This window comes from Halichoerus grypus, chromosome 10 (genome assembly GCF_964656455.1).
Source record: "Halichoerus grypus chromosome 10, mHalGry1.hap1.1, whole genome shotgun sequence".
Taxonomy (NCBI): domain Eukaryota; kingdom Metazoa; phylum Chordata; class Mammalia; order Carnivora; family Phocidae; genus Halichoerus; species Halichoerus grypus.
In genome coordinates, this window is record NC_135721.1 from 35,999,628 (window position 1) to 36,020,568 (window position 20,941).

The following is a 20,941-nucleotide window of genomic DNA, read 5'->3' on the forward strand; positions in this document are numbered from 1 at the left end:
AGTATACACATGAGAAAAACTGAAAATAGGAGATAATGATTTAATACAGTATTTCTAAAAGTTGTCTCAATGAAAGGAAAAGTCAACTGATACACCAGGGAGTCTGTGGGATCTCATAGAAGTATATATTTTTACATGTAAGATATTTCTTGATTGTCTTAAAATATAAAAATCTGTTTTATTTTTAAACATTTTAAGTGGTTTAGTATAAAAAGGATGTGTTCACATGTTCCCCATTCTTAAAGTAAAACTGATATTCTAGGGAAAAAAATTATCAAGAAATAGAAAAATTTTTTAAAGGAAGGGCACTCAAAAATGTTTTAATTTTTAATCTCTTGCATTTTGTTTTTTGTTTTGCTATTTTCAATCCACTGTTCAAATACTAATAATGGACAGGAAGGACTCTAAGTTTTTAAGCTAAATATTATGTTTTCAGACACTTAACTCATACTTTTAAAAAGCACCCCCTGATTCTAATTCTACCTCTAGGGCAGCAAATACACATAAAGACCCCTCTGTCCAAAACAAATTTCACACTCCTGGGATTTTACACACAGGAAAAAATTAAAAAAAAAAAAAAAAGGAAAAAGAAATATTATACAGAAGTAACCAATATTACACAAAAGTAATATTTATATATAATAGCAAAGATTTAGAAACAAACTAAAAAAGTCCTGAAAATTAGAAAACAGGCAATTTACAGAACACCATTTCGATGAGATACGACACAATATGAAATTAATTTTAAAAAACACTTATGACAATGATATATGGAAAGGGCAATATAAAAATAGTATGTACATTCTGACTATAATGATATAAAAGAGCATATGCATATGAATCTAGATGAAATCCTCTCTATACAACATGAAAGAGGTGTGCTATAAATCACCTTGCAGATGAACAAGCTTTAAAAGCCACTCTTGAGTATCTTCTGAATAAATGTTTCTCAGACCAACTTATACTATTACATATTTTGGTAACAGAAAAATTTCAGTTTTGTGAATAATTTATTTCATCATTGTAGTAGATTAAATTGTTGGTGTCAATTTTTCACTGCCCTACAGTGCTCATATATATACATCCATACCCTTGACAGAGCCCTATGGCGGACTTGAACATGTGACTAGCTTTGACCGGGGATCTTAACTGGCATAATGTAAGCAAAGGCCTGAAATGTGCTTGCATTATTTGGTTCTCCCTCTTGACCTTCTGTTACCACCATAAAACAAGCACATCCTCTAGCCTGGGCCTCAGAATAAATCATCTGGAACAAGAGCCAGAGCAGCATATCTGCAGACCTACGACCTAAAGCAGAGATGCCGGGCCAATTTTGTGGTTGTTAGATAGCATTACTGTGGCAACAGCTAACTAACAGAATCATTCCAGAGAAAAACATATCTTCAACAATATATCCTGAAATAGGATAGAACAAGACATGGAATTATGTGTCTAAATTAGTGAACATATTAATAATGCCAATAGCATTTCCATTTGTCAGAAAAAGATAACAATACATAAGACACATTTCCAAAAGGTTTAGACTCAATTAAAAACAGAGAAAATGCATTTCATTACCAACATACCCACCAGCACGTAAAGGAGGAAAAGCAAGGGTCAATCACTTCCATTCTCTTGAAAGTAATAATTGTCTAACAGAATGAACACTGTTTCTAGGGATCAAAGTAATCAACCTTGCATTTCAAGTGCAGATCACTGCTAGATACTGCCTAGTAAAGACAAAGCGGATAAACAGCACTCTCACTTGTGATTAAAACCACAGGTTACTGCATTAAATAGGATCTCTGGAGCTCAACAATGGGCTGGCCAAATAAACATGCAGATTAATAACCTGCACACTAATATCAGTCTTGGAAAATATTGCTTATACTATTTTTTTTAATTAGCATCAGAACATTCTAACAAAAGCTACTATTTTTCCTTAATTTTTGTGATTTTACTATTGTTTTTACTTTGGTTCCTGTGGAGTGGGCAATGTATGCTTATGAAGACATAGCACTATTAATGCCATACCTATTTCAGCCAACAGGACTTCCGCAGTATGCCTGTGAGCCGTCCCTTGATATACGAGGCCGATGCCAACCACTGCAGCCACTTGGACATTGTGAGGAACATCAAGCTCTGTGGACGTTGGGGGTAAGAGGGCAGGAATGTGAATGCTAAGAAGCCGAGTAATTGACATATCCATGGTGCCTAGTTTAGCAGCAGAAACACCAAGGAGCAGTCCAATGCTTGTCATTTCATGACCCTAAAGGTAGAAAGTAAAATGAAATATAAGTCACTACCTGTGCAGTCTTAAATAAAGTACTGCCTGCCAGTACCTTCAGTAAGTACTTTTATTGACAGGCACAGTGAGAAGCACCAAGAATGCAACAGCAACTAAAGAGACAACAGTCCTTACTCTCACGATGCAAGCGCCCTAACAGAGGAAAAAAAGTGTTGAGGTAAAAATATACAAATAAATATATTATTGAAAAGCAGCATATTGAAAAAGCACAAAGTAATATGAAGTATTATTTTTTAAGAGCCTAATTTCAATTAGGAGGAGCTGAAGAATTATTAGGAATCTCTAAAGAAGTAAAACTTACAACAGGACCTGAAGGATTAATACAAATTAACCAGGAAAGTGGAAGAAAGGGGAGGCACTCAGCTTTAGAAAGTAAGAGAAAATGAGGTCAAGTGAGAGAACAACATGTAAATGGTTCTGATGTGATCCAGAAATAACCCCTCACAGTAATGGTCAAGTGACCACAGAGTGCCAAGACAGTTCGATGGGAACCAAGTAGTCTTTTCAGAAAATAGTGCTGTGATACTTATAGACCACACACAAAAGAATAAAGCTGGACAGCTTCCTTATATCATTCACAGAAATTAACTCTAAGTGGACCACAGAACTAAACATAAGTGCTAAAACTATAAACCTCCTGGAAGAAAACATAGGTGTAAATGGGTTAGGACCATGGGTTAGGCAATGAGATATGACACCAAAGCACAGCAATTAAAGAAAAAAATAGATGAACTGGACTTCATTAAAATTAAAAACTCTTGTGCTTCAAAGATACCATCAGAAAGTGAAAGACAACACAAAGAATGGGAGAAATTTTTGCAAATCATTTATCTGTTAATGGACTTAGTACCCAGAATACACAAAGAATACAATTTAGTAAGATAACCCAATTTTAAAATAAACATAGGATAGACATTTCTCCAAAGAAGACTTACAAATGGCCTATGAGCACATGAAAGATGCTCACCATCATTAGCCATCAGGGAAATGCAAACCAAAACAATGAGCTATTACTTCACACCTACTAGGATGTCTATAATTAAAAAGACAGACAAATGTTGGCAAAAATGTGGAGAAACTAGAATCCTTATTTATTCCTGGTGGGACTGTAAAAATGTTACAGCTACTCTGGAAACAGTTTGATAGTTCCTCAGAAATTTAAACAAAGAGTTACCATATGACCCAGCAATAGTACTCCTAGGAATATACCCAAGAGAAATGAGAACATACGTCCACACAAAACCAGGTACATGTTGATAGCAGCAGTATTCAGAACAGTTAAAAAGTAGAAATAACCCAACTATCCACCAACTGATGAATGGGTAAACACAGTCTATCCACACAATGGAGTATCTATTCAGCAATAAAAAAAGCACGAAGTGCTGATACATGATACAACATGAACAAACCGTGAAAACACTGTAAGAGAAAGAAGCCAGCCATAAAAGACCACCTACTGTAGGATTCCATTTATATGAAGGAACCAGAATCAGCAAATCCAGAGACAGAAAGTATATCCATGGTAGCCAGGGCCTGGAAGGTGACTGCTACTGCTATGAGGGTCCTTTATAGACTGATGAAAATGTTCCAAAAGTAATAGCAGGAATGGATGCACAACTCTTTGAACATACTAAAAACCACTGCATTGTATACTTTAAGTAGGTGAATTTTTATGGCATGTAAGTGGAAGAGTTTATGCCAAGAGAAAGAGTTTAGTTTGCCAAACTCTGAAGTGAAGAACTTGGTTTACCAAGGAGCTAAAATGGCCAGCCCCTATGGTTGGAGTATAGAGAGCAAGGGGATGAGTGGTACAAAGTAAGGTTGGACAAGTGAGTGGGATCACACAGGCTCCCAGAATGTATATCAAGAGCAATGAAAGATCTTTAAACAGTTTTGACCAGGGAAGTGATATATGCTAATTTACACTTTAGAAAGATGACTCTGCCTGCTATGGGAACAATGGATTGAGAGGTACAAGAATGAAGAAGGAAAGCAAGTAGAACAATTAGGAGCTACTGCAGTGGCCTGGATGAGGCACACTACAAGGAGCTGGGAGTCTCACCTTGGTCAAGTAGTCATGGATATTGAGAGTAGCCAGCTTGGTAAGGTGCCCATTCAGACCCAGGGCCATGAGAAAGCCAGCATATTCATTGGCTAACTCGGCATGCTTGGGCTTATTGTAAACAATCCAAGCTGAGTCAATCTGGGAGGCAGGAGCTATCTTCAGGCCAGCAGCCACACCATTGTGGAAGCTGGCCCAGCTTGTCATGTTGGGAGGCACATCAATATTTCCACTGTTAAGGTCTACTGTTGTGTTCCGAGGAGGAGCCCGTCCTATTCAGGCAAACAAATTTAAAATTGAGAGAATAATTCATAAATCCAAAATTGCTCAACTTAGATTTTTGCGAACAGTGATTACCTTTTCTACATTCGAAACCCTTAACCCCGTAATATCTGGAATGACATTAGGTTATTATGAGTACTTTAACTTGTGCATCAAATTTGATGCAAGGTGAAAAAACCGTATTTAAAACAGTTCATTATCTGAAACTGGACCACTTTCTTACACCATATACAAAAGTAAATTCCAAATGGATTAAACACTTCCATGTGAGAACTGAAACCAAAAACCTCCTAGAAGAGAACATAGGCAGTAGTTTCTTTGACAGAGGCCAAAGCAACATTTTTCTAGATATGTCTCCTAAAGCAAGGGAAACAAAAGCAAAAACTATTGGGACTACATCAAAATAAAATGCTTTTGCACAACAAAGGAAACTATCAACAAAACAAAAAGGAAACCTATTGAATGGGAGAAGATATTTGAAAATCATATATCCGATAAGGGGTTAATATCCAAAATATGTAAAGAACTTATATGATTCAACAACAAAAAGAAAAAATCTAATGAAAAATGGGCAGAGGACCTGAATAGACATTTTTCCAAAGAAGACATACGGATGGCTAACAGATATGAGAGGATGCTCAACATCACTCATCATCAGGGAAATGCAAATCAAAACCACAATGAAATATCACCTTACACCTGTCAGAATGGCTAGAATCAAAAAGACAAAAATTAACTAACATTAGTGAGGATGTGGAAAAAAAGGAACCATCACGCACTGTTGGTGAGAATGTAAACTGGTACAGCCACTGCAGAAAACAGTATTTTGAGGTTCCTCAAAAATTTAAAAACAGGAATATCATTTGATCCAATAATTCCACTACTGGGTATTTACCCCCCAAAACAAAAGCATTAATTTGAAAAGATACATTCACTCTATGCTTACTGTAGCATTATTTACAATAGCCAAGATATGAAAGCAGCCCAAACATCCATCAATAGATAAATGAATAAAGAAGATGTAGTGTGTGTGTACACACACACACACACACACACACACACACACACACAGGAATATTACTCAGCCATTAAAAATGATGAGATCTTGCCATTTGCAACATGGATGAACCTAGAGGGTATTATGCTAAGTGAAATAACTTAGATGGAGAAAGAAAAATACCATATGATCTCACTTATATGTGGAATCTAAAAAACAAAAGAAATGAGTAAACAAAGAGCAGGATCAAGCCTATAAATACAAGGAATAAACTGATGATCACCAGAGAGGAGAGTAGGGCAATAGGCAAAATGAGTGAAGGAGAGTAGGAGATATAGGCTTCCCGTTATGGGACAAATAAGTCATGGAAATAAAAGATACAGCATTGGGAATATAGTCAATGGTATTGTAAAAACACTGCATGGGAACAGATGGTAGCTAACATACAGAGTGGTGAGCATAACATACAGAGTTACCGAATCACTATGCTGTATACCTGAAATTAATCTACCATTGTATGTCAACTATACTCAAGTAAAATTTTTTAATAAAAAAATTTTTAAGAATAAAATAATTCATTATCTTTTTTGCTAAAATACATGGGGCTATGATAATGGATACCAATTTAACTTTATACAGATCTGATTAGGATACCCACTACTTCAAAATCTGTCAAACAGAAGTAAGCTTATTAAAAAATAAAATGAATACTAACATCACAGTTAAGCTATATGAATAATAAATTTCAACCTGTGATTGATGACACTGATGTTAATTTCAAATATGCCAGCCTATATTTTTCTCTGAACATTAAATACCTTGTAAAAAGAGACAAGGACCTTTATAAATTTGCTTTCTTACTATACCTGTTTATCTCTCTATATAAGTATCCACTTATATGCCATTGTTAAAAACGCCAAATTGCATTCAGGTAGTACTATAAAAAGTATCATTTTATAGACCTGAGTTACCCAGTGAACCATAAAGAGTATCTGCTAAATTAAATTTTATGGTCAACTTATGTAAGAGTACTGTAAATTAAATGTTCATGATGCTATGCTCTCTTTGAATTCCTTTCCTTGAGTCTTTTGGTTCTCTTTTGGATCTCCACCGTGTACATGCAAATACTGAATTCTTTTTATATCTTTAATGTTCTGTATTAATTAGGTCAGGTCATGGATGAATATTTAAAATAACTATTCTAAATATTGCATAAAATTATATAGTTCACTACAAGTTTGAAAATATGGTTTTAAAGGAGTTCTGAAGTTAAATGTAAAATAAATTTCAGATAGATGCACAATGTCTTAATTGGAGTGTGTATACACAAACACACAAAGTAAAACATATTTGTTTTTACCATTTGCCTTGTGTTCCTAAGAGCTAACTCAAATAATGGTGTATGACAATGCCACGCTGGGTGACAAGTTCATGAGGTATACTTTTACCTTCTCAAAAGGCAGAGAGATTAATAATGAAAAAAAAAAATGAACTCTCTAAAACAATTCATCATATGCATAAGACAGAGTATTTACACACAAGAGAAAATGACAGGCAAAGGGTAAAGCAAATTTTCTTCAATAAGAATAACAACATACAAATGTATTGATACCAGTGTGAGTTAAGGAGCTATTTTAAGAAAGTATTAGTGTGAATTAAGGAGGTATTTTAAGAAAGTATCTTTTCCTAAATTAATTATTAAAACAAGATAATAATTTGGGGGTGGGGGAGCTTACCAGTATCGCTAAAAGAATAAAAGTTTGGACTAATGTCAGAAACACATTCTGAATATGCAAATTTAACTAAATGTATTCAGAAAAAAAAAGATGACTCATGTATTTATTTTTTTAACACCCACCCAAGCATCACTGCCCAGATTTAATACATTTTAACATTTCCCAGTTTTACATGAGATTCTTTTCTTTTTAACTCAAATTCTTTATATGAAAACTTTAAACAGTTGAAAGACTAACATAATGAACACCTATATACCCCGCTCTCCATGAAGATTCAGTAATTATTCAGATTTTGCCATACTGCTCCATCGCTAAGAGAGAGAACAATTCAAATATTGAAGGTAACTCTGCTTGCTATGTCTCTAAATAAGATTAGGGCTCCAGAATAGGTATAATATTGAGATGAAAATAGGTTCATTCAGCTGATCTCATCTTTCCATGTTACTAAACATATAAGCTCTCCACATATTTGAATGGGACCCTGGATTTTTTTAAATTATGCAACTTAAAACACTGCAGAATTATATTGGTATATATTATTATACTATACATTACTGTGTGTATGATAAACACATTTCGTACAAGTCTCATAAAACCACACATACTATACTTCAGGAATTTTCAATGATAATTTCAACTGTACACAACTGTCACCTTTAGAACATATTCTTACCAGCATTAGGTGAATATGCACTATAAAACCCATTGTAATCAATAACATTAGGAGGGCGCCTGGGTGGCTCAGTTGGTTAAGCGACTGCCTTCGGCTCAGGTCATGATCCTGGAGTCCCGGGATCGAGTCCCGCATCGGGCTCCCTGCTCGGCAGGGAGTCTGCTTCTCCCTCTGACCCTCCCCCCTCTCATGTGCTCTCTCTCTCTCAAATAAATAAATAAAATCTTTAAAAAAAAAAAAAATAACATTAGGAAATGAACACACTTACATCTTGCAGAAGTAAAAACTCACACAACCAATCAGAAAGGTAATTTGACAATACGTTAACATCAAAGCCTTAAAATCTTGCTGTCCTGGGAGTTCTACTTCTAAAGCAATTAACATAAATAAATGACTATACCCTGACAGCATGTTTATAATAGTAAAAAAATGATAATTTCCAACAAAATCAGGTTGTTGACATAAACTATATTCCATCAATAAAATACTCTGGAGCAAATAAAAATGAAGTTGTTGACTAAAAATATCTGTATTCAATACCTACCTACATAATATATTCACATAATACAACTGTATACCTATGTATGCTAGATATGAAAGGATGCTCACGCTATAGTACATTTGAAAACAATTTCTAAAACAGAGTTAAATTTTCTGATAATCAAAAATATATAAAATTATGAACTAGAAAAATAAAATTGGGAACCATATATACCAAAATGTTAACATTCTAACAAGTGGGACTACTATACTATACGTGAGCATTTTTTCTTTTTGGTTAGTATATTTTTGTGTTCTTGTCCAAGGATCATATATTCGTAATAAGATATAACAAGACACATTAAGATACAATGTTCTTACATACTATACTTTAAGATTATTTAAAGTTCAGTAATCTCACCATCATCAATAATATCTTTCTAAACTTTCCCAAGTGCCTTTTTATATCATGAAACAGTCTCATTAAAAGCAAAATTTAGTAATGAGCTGCATGCTACTTCCCACAATGTTTAGTTTGATTTGCTATTTGAGCTCTGACAACCACTAGAGTGGTTGATATTTGAAATTAGTGGGGATAGAAAGAGCATTTCTTTGGTTTTAACTAAAATAATTCAGTAACTCCACTAAAAACAGACTTAATCATTTTCCTTTCTCACTGAGCCCAGAATTTAACATACCAGTCAAATTCAATTTGGGAATAGGCAGTGGTTCCGTTGGAACAGGATGGTATGAAAATAAGGTAAACATTCCTCGTCCTACTGGAAGGGCCATAGTTCGCTGACACAACTGGAGCAATCTGTAATTAAAATCAAAACCAACATGTGAAAAATTCTGAAGCAAAAAAAAAAACCGGAATGTAATCTGTAGTTAAGCATTCCAAAAGAACTACTATGTAAGAAGAAATCACATCAGAGTAAATCCATACAAAGATGTGGATGAATCATCCAAACATGGTTATTCTCATTTTAATATTCTTGTTCCCCTTAGAAACTCTACGGGAGAGATACATTTCTTTTGTTTCATATTTGCTTTGAGTGAAAACCAGCTGGTCTATAAACCAAGCCAACCCTCCCTCAGCAACCAAAAAGAGAAACCCAAAATGCCATTCTGATGCTAACCTGCTCAAAGGTATGTTTTGGGTTTCCTCATTTTGTTATTTTCAGTCTAGCTGCCTTCAGTACATCTGGGATCCTCCTGCCACCCTTTTTGCCAACATAGCCTCAGAAGCGCCACCTCTGCAGGCATCTGGGTGGCTCAGTCAGGTAAGCATCTGTTTTCAGCTCAGGTCATGATCCTGGGGTCCTAGGATCGAGTCCTGCACTGGGCTCCCTGCTCCGCGGGGAGTCTGCTTCTCCCTCTACCCCTCCCCCCTGCTTATGGTCTCTCTCATGCTCTCTAATAAATAAATAAAATTTAAAAAAAAAAAAGTGCCACTTCTGTAGCCCGTACACAGAAAGGAAAGCAAATCCCTATATTAGAGGTCAGTGGATTTCACGGTGTCTCCAGGGAAAAAAGAATTAGTTTCACTTACATGATGGCTAAGACTTATAGGATTTATAGCACAATAAGTTATATTCAGAGTTAAAATGGCTTCAATGGGCTGTACTTTGAAACTAATACACCACACTTAACTTGTTTCTATGTTAAATCACATTCCACGTAGCCCCTTAAAGCAAAATCAAACAGGAATTGTGGAAGTAGGGATATTTATAACCAAGAAACGCTTAACAAAAGTTCTATCTCTTGTTAAGATATCTGTGTTGTTAAGATACAGAAATACCCCATCAGAGGCTAACATTTTCTCTGCAGACAAAGCTATTCATAAACATGTTCTCTCCCTAACTGTACATACATACAGCTGCTTTTCTAGTTTTTTTGGTAAGAAAAATCTGCTGTCCCAAGATTCTTTAGGAACAGTGCCCCATGTTAATTTAGAATCCAAAAAACTCAAGGCCATATCCCATAGAACTTTTTAGCAGAAACCTTAAACCCACAAAACTGTAATAATGAAAACAAAATACTGTAATCCCTTCTACCTGAGATGTCACTGATTATAAAGGTTAAAAAAAAAAAAAACAAGTAGCTTCATGTATCATTGAACTCAGTTAATAATCATGGCTAACTGCACTGAGCTTTACTACGTACTGGGCAGTGTTCTAAGACTATATAGATATAACTCATTCTACACACACAGCAACCCTGTGAGGTATGAATGCTACAATTATGCCTATTCTTATAGTTGAGACAACTGAGGCAGCAAGAAGTTAAGTAATTCATCCAAAGACACCCAGCACATCCAGAGCCCACACTAACCACTATGTTTCCATACAACTTCTCTGTCCCTCAGACTCCTCAGTTACAGGTGACTAATTCCTAGGTATACATGGGAGAGGAAACAGTGAGACGCAGATTAAGACTAACTCAGATCTTCAGCACCCTGCAGCTAGGTATGGATGATCCTTCCCCGTAAAGCAGGACCAGTGTAAGCAATGCGAGAACCAGAAAATAATGGTGGAAAATGACAGGCGACAGAGACATGGCAGGTAATAGGACAGGAGAGAATTTTCAAATATAAGTTGAACTGTCCCAAGGCAACAACTCTGGAATGTCACAGGATGGTTACTACTGAGTATTACAATTACCAAGGGATATAACATATGTTAGAGATTGGCAGTAGAGATTTATACAGTATTACCTATCATATCAGAAAAAAAAATACTGGTTTTAAGTTTTAAGTTTAAGCTACACTAAAAGCATATATACATACACACACACACACATATACACACACACACATATTTTTTTCCTCATCAAGATATGGAAGAATGAGTTGAGTTTTGCTTTGTTTGTAAATTCTTACGGTAACTAAGCAAAATGGTCTTAGAGTCACCTTTTCTAAATAACAGAGCTGCATTTCAAGAGGAGGAGGATCACTTATGTCATCAGACACTCTTGTGTTATCAAATGCCAAAATATTTTGAAAAAATGTATGGTTTACCGAGGATGGATAAAAACTTACAACACATGGTACTTTTAACTCTGAAGTATCTTTTTAGGGTTTTTTGTGTTAAAAAACACTGACAACAGATAACAACATGCCTCCTTTACCTGTTTTCTTTTTCCTCAATGAACTCGTGGTCACTGAGTTCTGGGTACTGTACTACATTGACACGGACGGGATGTGCACTTTGAAGAAGCCTTCGCACGTCCTGCACTCTTAAATCTTCACTCCATATTAACGACATAACCTCCTGATTCATGTCATTCATGCCATCATCTTCCTCCTCTGTTTCTGTTCCTGAAGGAACATCTGATGAGAGCACCTGAGTAACAGACTTGGTTGTAATAATAATTTAAAAACCAAACACCATGCACTTACTGAACACAAGGATATACAGGATGATGTGCCGTGACTCTACTGTACAGAGAAAATATGTATTCCAAAGCAAGGCTGGTTTGGGTTCCCAGTGTATACTGGGACTCTAATCTAGAAGTCTTTTTTAAAAGTACAATTATACTGCTCACTTGGGAAAATTCTTTATTGAGCCAAGGGAAAAACATTAAATTTAGGAAATAGTCAGGAAGCTGATCCACTGAACATTCTAAATAACTTCTAAAAATCTAACTACATCCTAAATATCTTAAAAAGGAAACGAATTACTGCAAGCAGAATATGAAACCCACTCACTATTACTAAAGAACCCACACAAACATAAATATTATCTTTGATTAATATAAGCAGAAGAAAACAACCTGGGAGGATATAAGCCAAGGGCTGGAGGAAGCTGAACAAAATTTTCTTACTTTAGTACTTTAAATGGATCATTATTGATTTTCACTTTTTTTTTTAATAAGGATGTCTTAAATAAAAATTCCTTTATCAGAAAGTAGCTACAGCAAAACAAATGAAGAGGGTTAATCCCCTGATTATCATTCTGTCCTCAGAAGCTCAGCATGTGTTTTCATATGAGCCCTCCCCATCCAAATAATTCAATCACACTGCAACCTAGATGTGAATAGCATAAAATCTTCTAATTTTCTCTCAAGAACTTTATACTCCTTTAACAAAAGATTAATTCCTAGTTAAAATGCTGAAGTTTTGCAACATTTAACAGGGAAGCAACGTTAGCCTAAAAAAATTATAGCAGATGTGACTAACTAATCCCTCTTACTTAGTTCATAAATATTCATTACGGTTCCTAAGGAATATCTAACATTAAGAGAAACTATTCTACTGGGTGAGTTAGCTATAAAGTATAGATCCAAATAGTTCATAAACTGAATTTCGATGAGTCATAAAAGGTAGCCTCAAATAATATAAAATGTAACCTCAAATAACTGATCAAACTGAATTTAGACAGAATTACTTAAAATGACATCTAAATAGATCAAAGATTATCAATACCATTTGGTTTTAGTGCTAATGATGTTAAACTGCTCTCACTCATAGTAACAAATGAGGTCGAAATGCTAAAACTTATCTTGATAAAGGAAAGGATAATCCTATTATTAGCAAAAAAAAAAACACAAAAGGTTTTCTGTTTAAAGTAGGACAAACACTAATTCAACTAAGAGCTATTATATGAGTGCAGATTAAAAGAGAGATGTGCTGGGCCAAGCCTGCCGGAGATGGGATCCCATGGAAACTGCTTCTCTCATAGATCCAGTAGGCAACTCTAATGTTAGGAATAAAATTTTGATACAGACTCTGAAGCTCTGAAGAAACATTAATAGCCTAAGATGTAATATGGATTATAAATAGTTACAGTATTTTGATTAATATGTGTTGGTTCAAAAGATGAGGCAAATTTGTGCTGTTCTCTTGGGGATATAAACAAAGTACAAACGGGGTGCCTGGGTGGCTCAGTTGGTTGGGCATCCAACTCTTGATTTCAGCTCAGGTCATGATCTCAGTGTCGTGAGACTGAGCCCCGTGTCGGGCTTCATGCTAGGTGGAGCCTGCTTAGGATTCTCTCTCCCCCTGCCCCCTCCTACTCGCTCTAAAAAAAAAACAAAAACACCAAAGTAAAAGAGCCACCAAGAGTGGGAAAACCATCCCTGAATCCTCTATGATCCTTAGGGTAATGCAGTGCTACCATTTATATTTTTTTAAGTTAAACAGAGTTCTAGAAAAAGTAGTTGAAATTCCACTTTTAAGTTTTAAAAGAGGCTGATTTTAAAAGAGAGATAATTAGAGAGTAATGATGTATTTCATTTTTTATTTGTAGGCTTCTCAGAACCCATTCTTTATAAAAGCAGAGGAAGACTGACAAAGGATAGAATTTCAGGAGGAATAACCTAAGACATCTTCTAAAGAACTTTAGTGTCCCCCATCCCAGCTCCCAAAAAACCCTTTCCTGGAGCTTCAGTTTTATGTGATTAAACAGATATATTTACACCTGTTTAAAAGGTTAAATTCAAGAAATTCAACACATCAAAAAAGTATGAAAGAGAAAACAGTTACATATTCAAAGTAAGGATACATGTGTTCCCCCTTTTTCTACCTAATAGTCACAAAGTAGTTAATTACCAATATGGTACAAGCAGAGAAAGAGTCATGGTAGTGGATCTACTGACTCAGCACTTTTCCTGACTTAAAGGAAAGAAAGGTCTAGGCAAGAGGAGCCTTCACAAAATCTCCTGTTCCCATGTTCAATTTATAAATAAGAAGATCTGCCCAATTATAAACCCCATATGGCATACAATATAAAAGACAAACTGATATATACACTTGTAAAAAGACTTAAGAAAAAAATGAAGAATATTACTACTTTGATTTTGAAACTAAATCTGAACTTTGAACTTTCTATGTTGATACTCACAGATTTCCCTTTGGGTAAGTTTCCTTCACAGGCCTGCTTGGAAAGATCCTGACGTCCGATCAGGAGACAGACAGCTTCTGGCCAGTCTGAAGCAGGCTGCTCACGACAGTGGTAAATTGCATCTCTGATGGGAAGAGCAATTCCAAAGGGAAGAGTTTCCAAGTCTCTTAAAGTGAAACCTTGTGATGAAAGGAAGGGAGAAAATTTTTCATTTAGACCTGCCACTGTCCCAATTATCCTCTGACTCAAGTTAATCAACATCTCTCCTGACAAAAGAGAAATCAATTTTTTTCATCTTACTACCAGACTAGTGTCTTGACATCTAGGATTAGTATAAAAGGTCCTTTAAAGAATTAAAAACGGGGCACCTGGGTGCCTCAGTCAGTTAAGCGTCTGCCTTCAGCTCAGGTCATGATCCTGGGGTCCTGGGATTGAGCCCTGCATCAGGCTCCCTGCTCAGTGAGGAGTCTGCCTCTCCCTCTCCCTCTGCCCCTCCCCCTGCTTATGCTCTCTCACTCACTCTCTCTGTCAAATAAATAAATAAAATCTTTAAAAAATAATAATAAAATAAAAGAACTAAAAACCTTAAGGAAAAGAGAAACAACCCAATAGGAAAGATAGGAAAGACAAAAAGACATTTCCCAAAGAGGAAAAATATAGGCTATAAACATATGAAAAGTGATCAGGAAAGTTCAATTTAAAATTATTAAAATTATAATTTCACTCACTTGATAGACACATATTCAAGTAAATCAACAGTATTTCCCACCCACAGCTGGTGGTGGTACAATCGCTTTGGAAAACACAAGGCAGGTACAGATAGGTCCACCTCTATGGTCCATTAATAGCCATACAGAAACTTGTACACAAGTGCACCAGCACACAACTATTAAAATATTCAGTAGCAACACTAATCACTATGACAAAAACAGGGAAGGGAGGAAACAGCCCAAATGCTATCATCAATAGAATGGATAAATAAATGGTGCTATAGTCAAACAATGGAGTATGTAGCAGTGAAAATGAATGACCTACTACTACACGAGTCAACATGGATGAAGTGAGCGGAAAAAAATAATTTATATCTATATCCGTTTACATGAAGTTCAAAGACATACAACACCAAGCAATATATAAAGATGGTAAAACTACAAAGAAAATGAGGTAATACAAAATTTAGGTAAGGCCGTGATTACAGGTAGTAAGAAGGTGTGTGAGAGGAAGATTATCACATGGAGCAGAGATGTAGGGCCTTCTAATATACTAGCAATGTTCTATTTCTAATGGTAGGTGACCAGTACACAACAATGTTCACCTTATTATTATTCTCTACACATTTTATACATTCTTTTATATTTTACCACACTTCATATTTAAAATTTTTCAAATCCTCAGGTAAAACTTATTTTTCTTGTAATGATTTTCTAAATTTTTTTATTATGTTATGTTAATCACCATACATTACATCATTAGTTTTTGATGTAGTGTTCCATGATTCATTGTTTGCGTATAACACCCAGTGTTCCATGCAGAACGCACCCTCTTTAATACCCATCACCAGGCTAGATTTTATACTATTATATATTATTTATTAATATTTAAAGTTGATTAATTATTGAGGTAAAAATGTTTCCTTATGAGAATAACACTTTTATTAAATATTATAATATATAATATACAAACAGAACTAACTCATCTAATATTTTTCGGCATAGGACAATTGTAATTCCATAGGACAACTACTGTAATTTTTAAGGGAGCATATTAAAAAAACAGCAAAAAGCTAAGTCATTTAAAATACTCTTTAAGAATTCAGACATCCTGTAATATTCATTACACCATTACTTTATAACATACTGTTCTGTAACACTGCCATATTTTTATACCTTCATGTCCATAATTTAAAGTTTTTTTTAGTTCTTCATTTTAAATGCAAAAAAATGTCTTTAGTATTTTCCTCGGTTTAAAGCCTAAGAGCACTGGCTTTGGGAAAAGGGAATAGGGAACTCCTCTCTTCCCTTTCCCTCCTCCCAATTGTATCCTCATCTTGGAGCCTAAGTCACTAGCCTATATTCTTCAAAAGCATACCCTGAAATGTCTGTATAATTATGTTTAGATTTTGCCAGAAATACTCCCTTCTGATATGTGAGTATTACAATGTCTTCAAGTCTGAACGTGTAATGACTACAGAGCCACAGCTCTGACTGGCCTAGAAGGGCAAATAAACATTTCTTACCCACTGAGAGATAAAAAGCTGGTATAGCAGGATTATGATATGGAAGTTGTGACAAGGTCAGGGAAAGGAAGTGTGGCTTGATGGGCCACAATCTTGGTCCTGCAGGACCCTTTCACAGAGTGAGAGCCCCTGTCCTGCCACCCAGTTCTAGCTCACTGGGAGGAAACAAGGCCTACTGAGGAAGGAGGTTTCTGTGGAAAGCAGGCGGTTCTCACCAGCATCTCAAAGACATGTAAAAAGCAACAAGGACTACCTTACCTACATTAGTCATCCAGACAACTAATTGTTCAGCTAGACTAGAAACTGATGTAGAATGCTTGAAACTAAACCTGTAAGGGAATGAAACATGAAGTTATTCAACAGTAAAACACAATAGTGCTTTATATTTTTAATATATAAGCACAATCTGAATAAAAGTCACCTGTTTTCTTCTTGTTCTGCTTGTGACTTTTGGGGGGCTAAAAGGCAACAAAATGAAATTTTATTTTGATAGTTATCCTCATAAAGAAAACATGTAACATGCAGAAGACATTTGGAAATAAAAATTCACTAACAAATAACTCCTAAAAAATAACAAAATAAGCAGTCCTTTGGCAGACTGGGAAGTGTAATAATTTTCCTGAGGCCAAAATAGTCCTTTTTATGTACACTGAAAAAACAAAAAATTTGTTAAATTTGAAGTACTCCTGGTCTCTGAAAATCAGCTGTGGACTGCAGGCTAGACCAGTACAAGAGGTCACCTCTAAAATGAGGCAAAACATGCCCTCTAAAGCAAACACTTAGGAAATTTTTCATTTTTTAATTTCAACTCTGATATCAACATTTATAAAAATTTGTTTTGGAAAAAAATAATTCATTTTGGGAAGCCAAAACAGTGTAACATTACACTGACTTACCTATAATTATTCTGGATAAATACTGTGAGGAGTCCTCAGAAACAGAGCTCTCATTACCAAGTATATAGAGTGCAATACTCTGCATAAGGAGAAAATTAACATTATTTTTTAAACAAACAAGGTGTAATTACAGGAATTATAGGAAAATTCATCCATTTTAGGTGTACAGCTCTGAGTATTGACAAACATTATACAATAATATAACCACCACTCCAGTCATGATATAGAACACTTCCATCACCCCAAAAAGCTCCCTCATACCCTCTATAGTCAATCCACTCCTGCTACACCCAGCACCGGAAACAACTCACCTGTTTTCTTTCCCTATAGTTTTGCCTATTCTATAATGTCGCATAAATGGAATCTTAGAATATGTAATCTTCTGTGTCCTACTTCTTTAACTTAGCATGCCTCTGAGATTCATTCACATTACTGCATGCATCAGTGGTTTGTTTCTTTTTATTGTTGAGTAGTATTCCATTATGCAGATTTACCAAACTTTCTCTATTCATAAACTAATGGACACCTGGATTGTTTCTGTTAGGTGAACCCTAACCCACACCCTTCTCCACTTTGGCCTTCAAAGTTCTCATTTGAATATTTGCTACTTGCTACTACCACCAAGAGCTGCACCTGCAAGTAGCTTTTTTTTTTTTCTGAAAGTAGCACAATTCTATTAAAATGTTACTACAATGCTGGAGAATCTTAAAAATCCTATATTCTAAGGGCGCCTGGGTGGCTCAGTCGTTAAGCGTCTGCCTTCGGCTCAGGTCATGATCCCAGGGTCCTGGGATCGAGCCCCACATCGGGCTCCCTGCTCCGCGGGAAGCCTGCTTCTCCCTCTCCCACTCCCCCTGCTTGTGTTCCCTCTCTCACTGTGTCTCTCTCTGTCAAATAAATAAAATCTTTAAAAAAAAATTTTTTTAAATCCTATATTCTAAACCAATACCAGCATTGCAAGTGACATATTCCTAAACCTAACTGACATCATATCTAACAAAAAAAAAGTCATAATATGAATATCTGTAAGCTGACTAACATAATTTAAGTTGGAGGCTGACCAACTTGGTATAGTCATATTTCTCTGGCTCCTCTTTGCGGCTAGAGATTACACCAAGTCAACCCCCCATTCAGCAGAGCTGGACAGGACCAATATATTTGGTGGTTTTACTTAAAATGTTTTGACACAGGTATCAAGGGATGCAAAAGTTCTGGGATTAACCTGTTCTTAACATTCTGTAAATGTATTTAATGCCACTGAATTAACTGTACACTTAAAAATATTTAAAATAATAAAACATCATGTTATGTAGATTTTACCATCATTTTTTTAAAAAAGAAGAATCACTATTTTACATGTCTGTTTCAGGGCCACAGGGGACTCTGAAGCCTCTTTCAACATGAAGTAAAGCAGAATGCAGAATAAGGAAAAGACATGTGGGGTACAAAGACATTTACAGTCCAGTGATATCTGTGGAGGAGACAAAAGCACGGGGTTCTCCTATAAGCCTAGGAAGGCCCCATCTCTGGAAAGGTACACAAAGGACCTGTAGGCCGGCTGCCCCAGGGAGAAGGGACCAAGGAACAGGAGCATGAAGGAACTCACCTTTACTAAATTCCTTCGGTTCGATTTGAAGGTCTGATCTTGCACATGTATTAACTATTCAAAGTAAACTAATTTTTTAAAGTAAGTAAAGATGCGTTTCTTGGGAGAAAAAAATTCAAGTAGAATTTTTTTTGTAGCTATACACATGCTGATTGTAAAATTTAAATGAAAAGGCAAAGGAACAAAATAGCTAAAACAATTTTGAAAAAGAAGAGTAACAAAAGGAGTCATCACACTAACCAATTTTTAAGACTCACTATACAGCTACAGTAATCAACACAACGGGGACAGCAACACAGATCAATGGACAACAAAAGAAAGCCCAGAAATAAATCGACAAAATTGTGGCAAATTAACTTTTGACAAAAGTGCAAAAGCAATAGAGAAAGGAGAGTCTTCTCAACAAATGGTGTTAAAAGAATTGGACATCCAAATGGAGTAAGAACCTTAACCTAAACCTCACATCTTATTAAAAAGAAAAAAACATTATCAGAATGGATTATAGATCTAAGTATAAAGCATAAAACTATAAAACTTCTGCAAAAAAACACATGAGACAGTAATTGTGACCTGAAGTTAAACAATGAATTCTTAGACACCAAAAGCACTATCCATAAAAGAAAAACTGGATAAACTGGCTTCAATAAAATTAAACATTTTTGCTCTGCTAAAAGAAACATTAAGAGAATGATGAGACATGACAGCTACAAACCAGAAGAAAATATTTACAATCCACATAGCTGACAAAACCTCCTATCTAGAACTCTAAAAATATTATCAGCCATTAAGGAAATGCAAATTAAAACCACAATGAGATACTAGTACACATCTATCAAAAATAGCAAAAATTAGAAATCATGACCATACCAAAACTGACAAGGATGTAGAAAAATTGGAACTCTCACAACTGATGGTGAGAATGTAAAATGGTATGGCTGCTTTGAAAAATACTTACTTTTATAACCATCAATCCCACCTCTGGGTATCTATCCCTGAGAAATGAAAATTTACATTTACACAAAAACCTAGGCATGAATGTTCATAGGAGCTGTAGTCATAACTGCTAAAAAACTGGGACCAACCCAAATATCTTCAACGGGTGAATGGGTAACCACTGTGAAACATCCCACAAAGGACTAGCGCTCAGCAATTAAATGCAACAAACTGCTGACACAGGCAAGAACTTGGATGAATTGCAAAAGCTTGTGGGAAGTTTTGGGGGTGTTGGAACTGTTCCGTGGCCTAATTATGGTGGTAATTACATGAACCTATACATTTGCTGAAATTCACAGAAATGTACACAAAATGAAAAATAGTTTTTTTGTGTAATTTTAAAAATTAAGTTTAAAAAGAAAAAGATAAACAAGATAGGTAATACATACCAAGACTACAAGTCTGCTTCTTTCACAGATTCCAGGAAGGTAAGGATAGGGCGGCATTCCTTCACCCTTCAAACAAGAACTCACCCACTGATAAATACTTGGTGGCTCAGAAGTAAAAAATGATGGATGATGCATAAATCCTGTTTGACCTTTAGAATTAGATAAACATTTATAAAGACACAAGAATACATTAAGATAATACCATTTTATTCTGTTTTTTTTTTTTAAAGTAGGTTCCGTGACCAGTGCGGAGCCCAACATGGGGCTTGAACTCACAACCGTGAGAAGAGGACCTGAGCTGAGATCAAGAGTCAGATGCTCAACCAACTAAGCCACCCAGGCGCCCCACAATACAATTTTATTCTAAAGGGAAAATAATCAGTATCTGCCATTTGGAAACAATCAGAATAACATTTTTCTCCAAAATACTCCATGTTTTC

General features: G+C 35.5%; 1 protein-coding gene across 5 annotated transcripts in view; it reads right to left on the reverse strand.

Annotated features, from left to right (window-relative positions):
• The window catches only part of ANAPC1 (anaphase promoting complex subunit 1), a 92,886-nt gene that overhangs the window by 37,307 nt on the left and 34,638 nt on the right, over positions 1–20,941 (reverse strand). For all 5 annotated transcript variants that reach the window (XM_078056289.1, XM_036106481.2, XM_036106482.2 and 2 more), the window contains 9 exons: positions 20,502–20,650; positions 17,514–17,592; positions 17,039–17,075; positions 16,876–16,946; positions 14,382–14,560; positions 11,668–11,882; positions 9,237–9,355; positions 4,371–4,642; positions 2,035–2,269 (listed from right to left, as the gene is read on the reverse strand). In XM_078056289.1, coding sequence (XP_077912415.1) covers positions 2,035–2,269; positions 4,371–4,642; positions 9,237–9,355; positions 11,668–11,882; positions 14,382–14,560; positions 16,876–16,946; positions 17,039–17,075; positions 17,514–17,592; positions 20,502–20,650 — 1,356 coding nt within the window. The remainder of the gene's footprint in view (positions 1–2,034; positions 2,270–4,370; positions 4,643–9,236; positions 9,356–11,667; positions 11,883–14,381; positions 14,561–16,875; positions 16,947–17,038; positions 17,076–17,513; positions 17,593–20,501; positions 20,651–20,941) is intronic.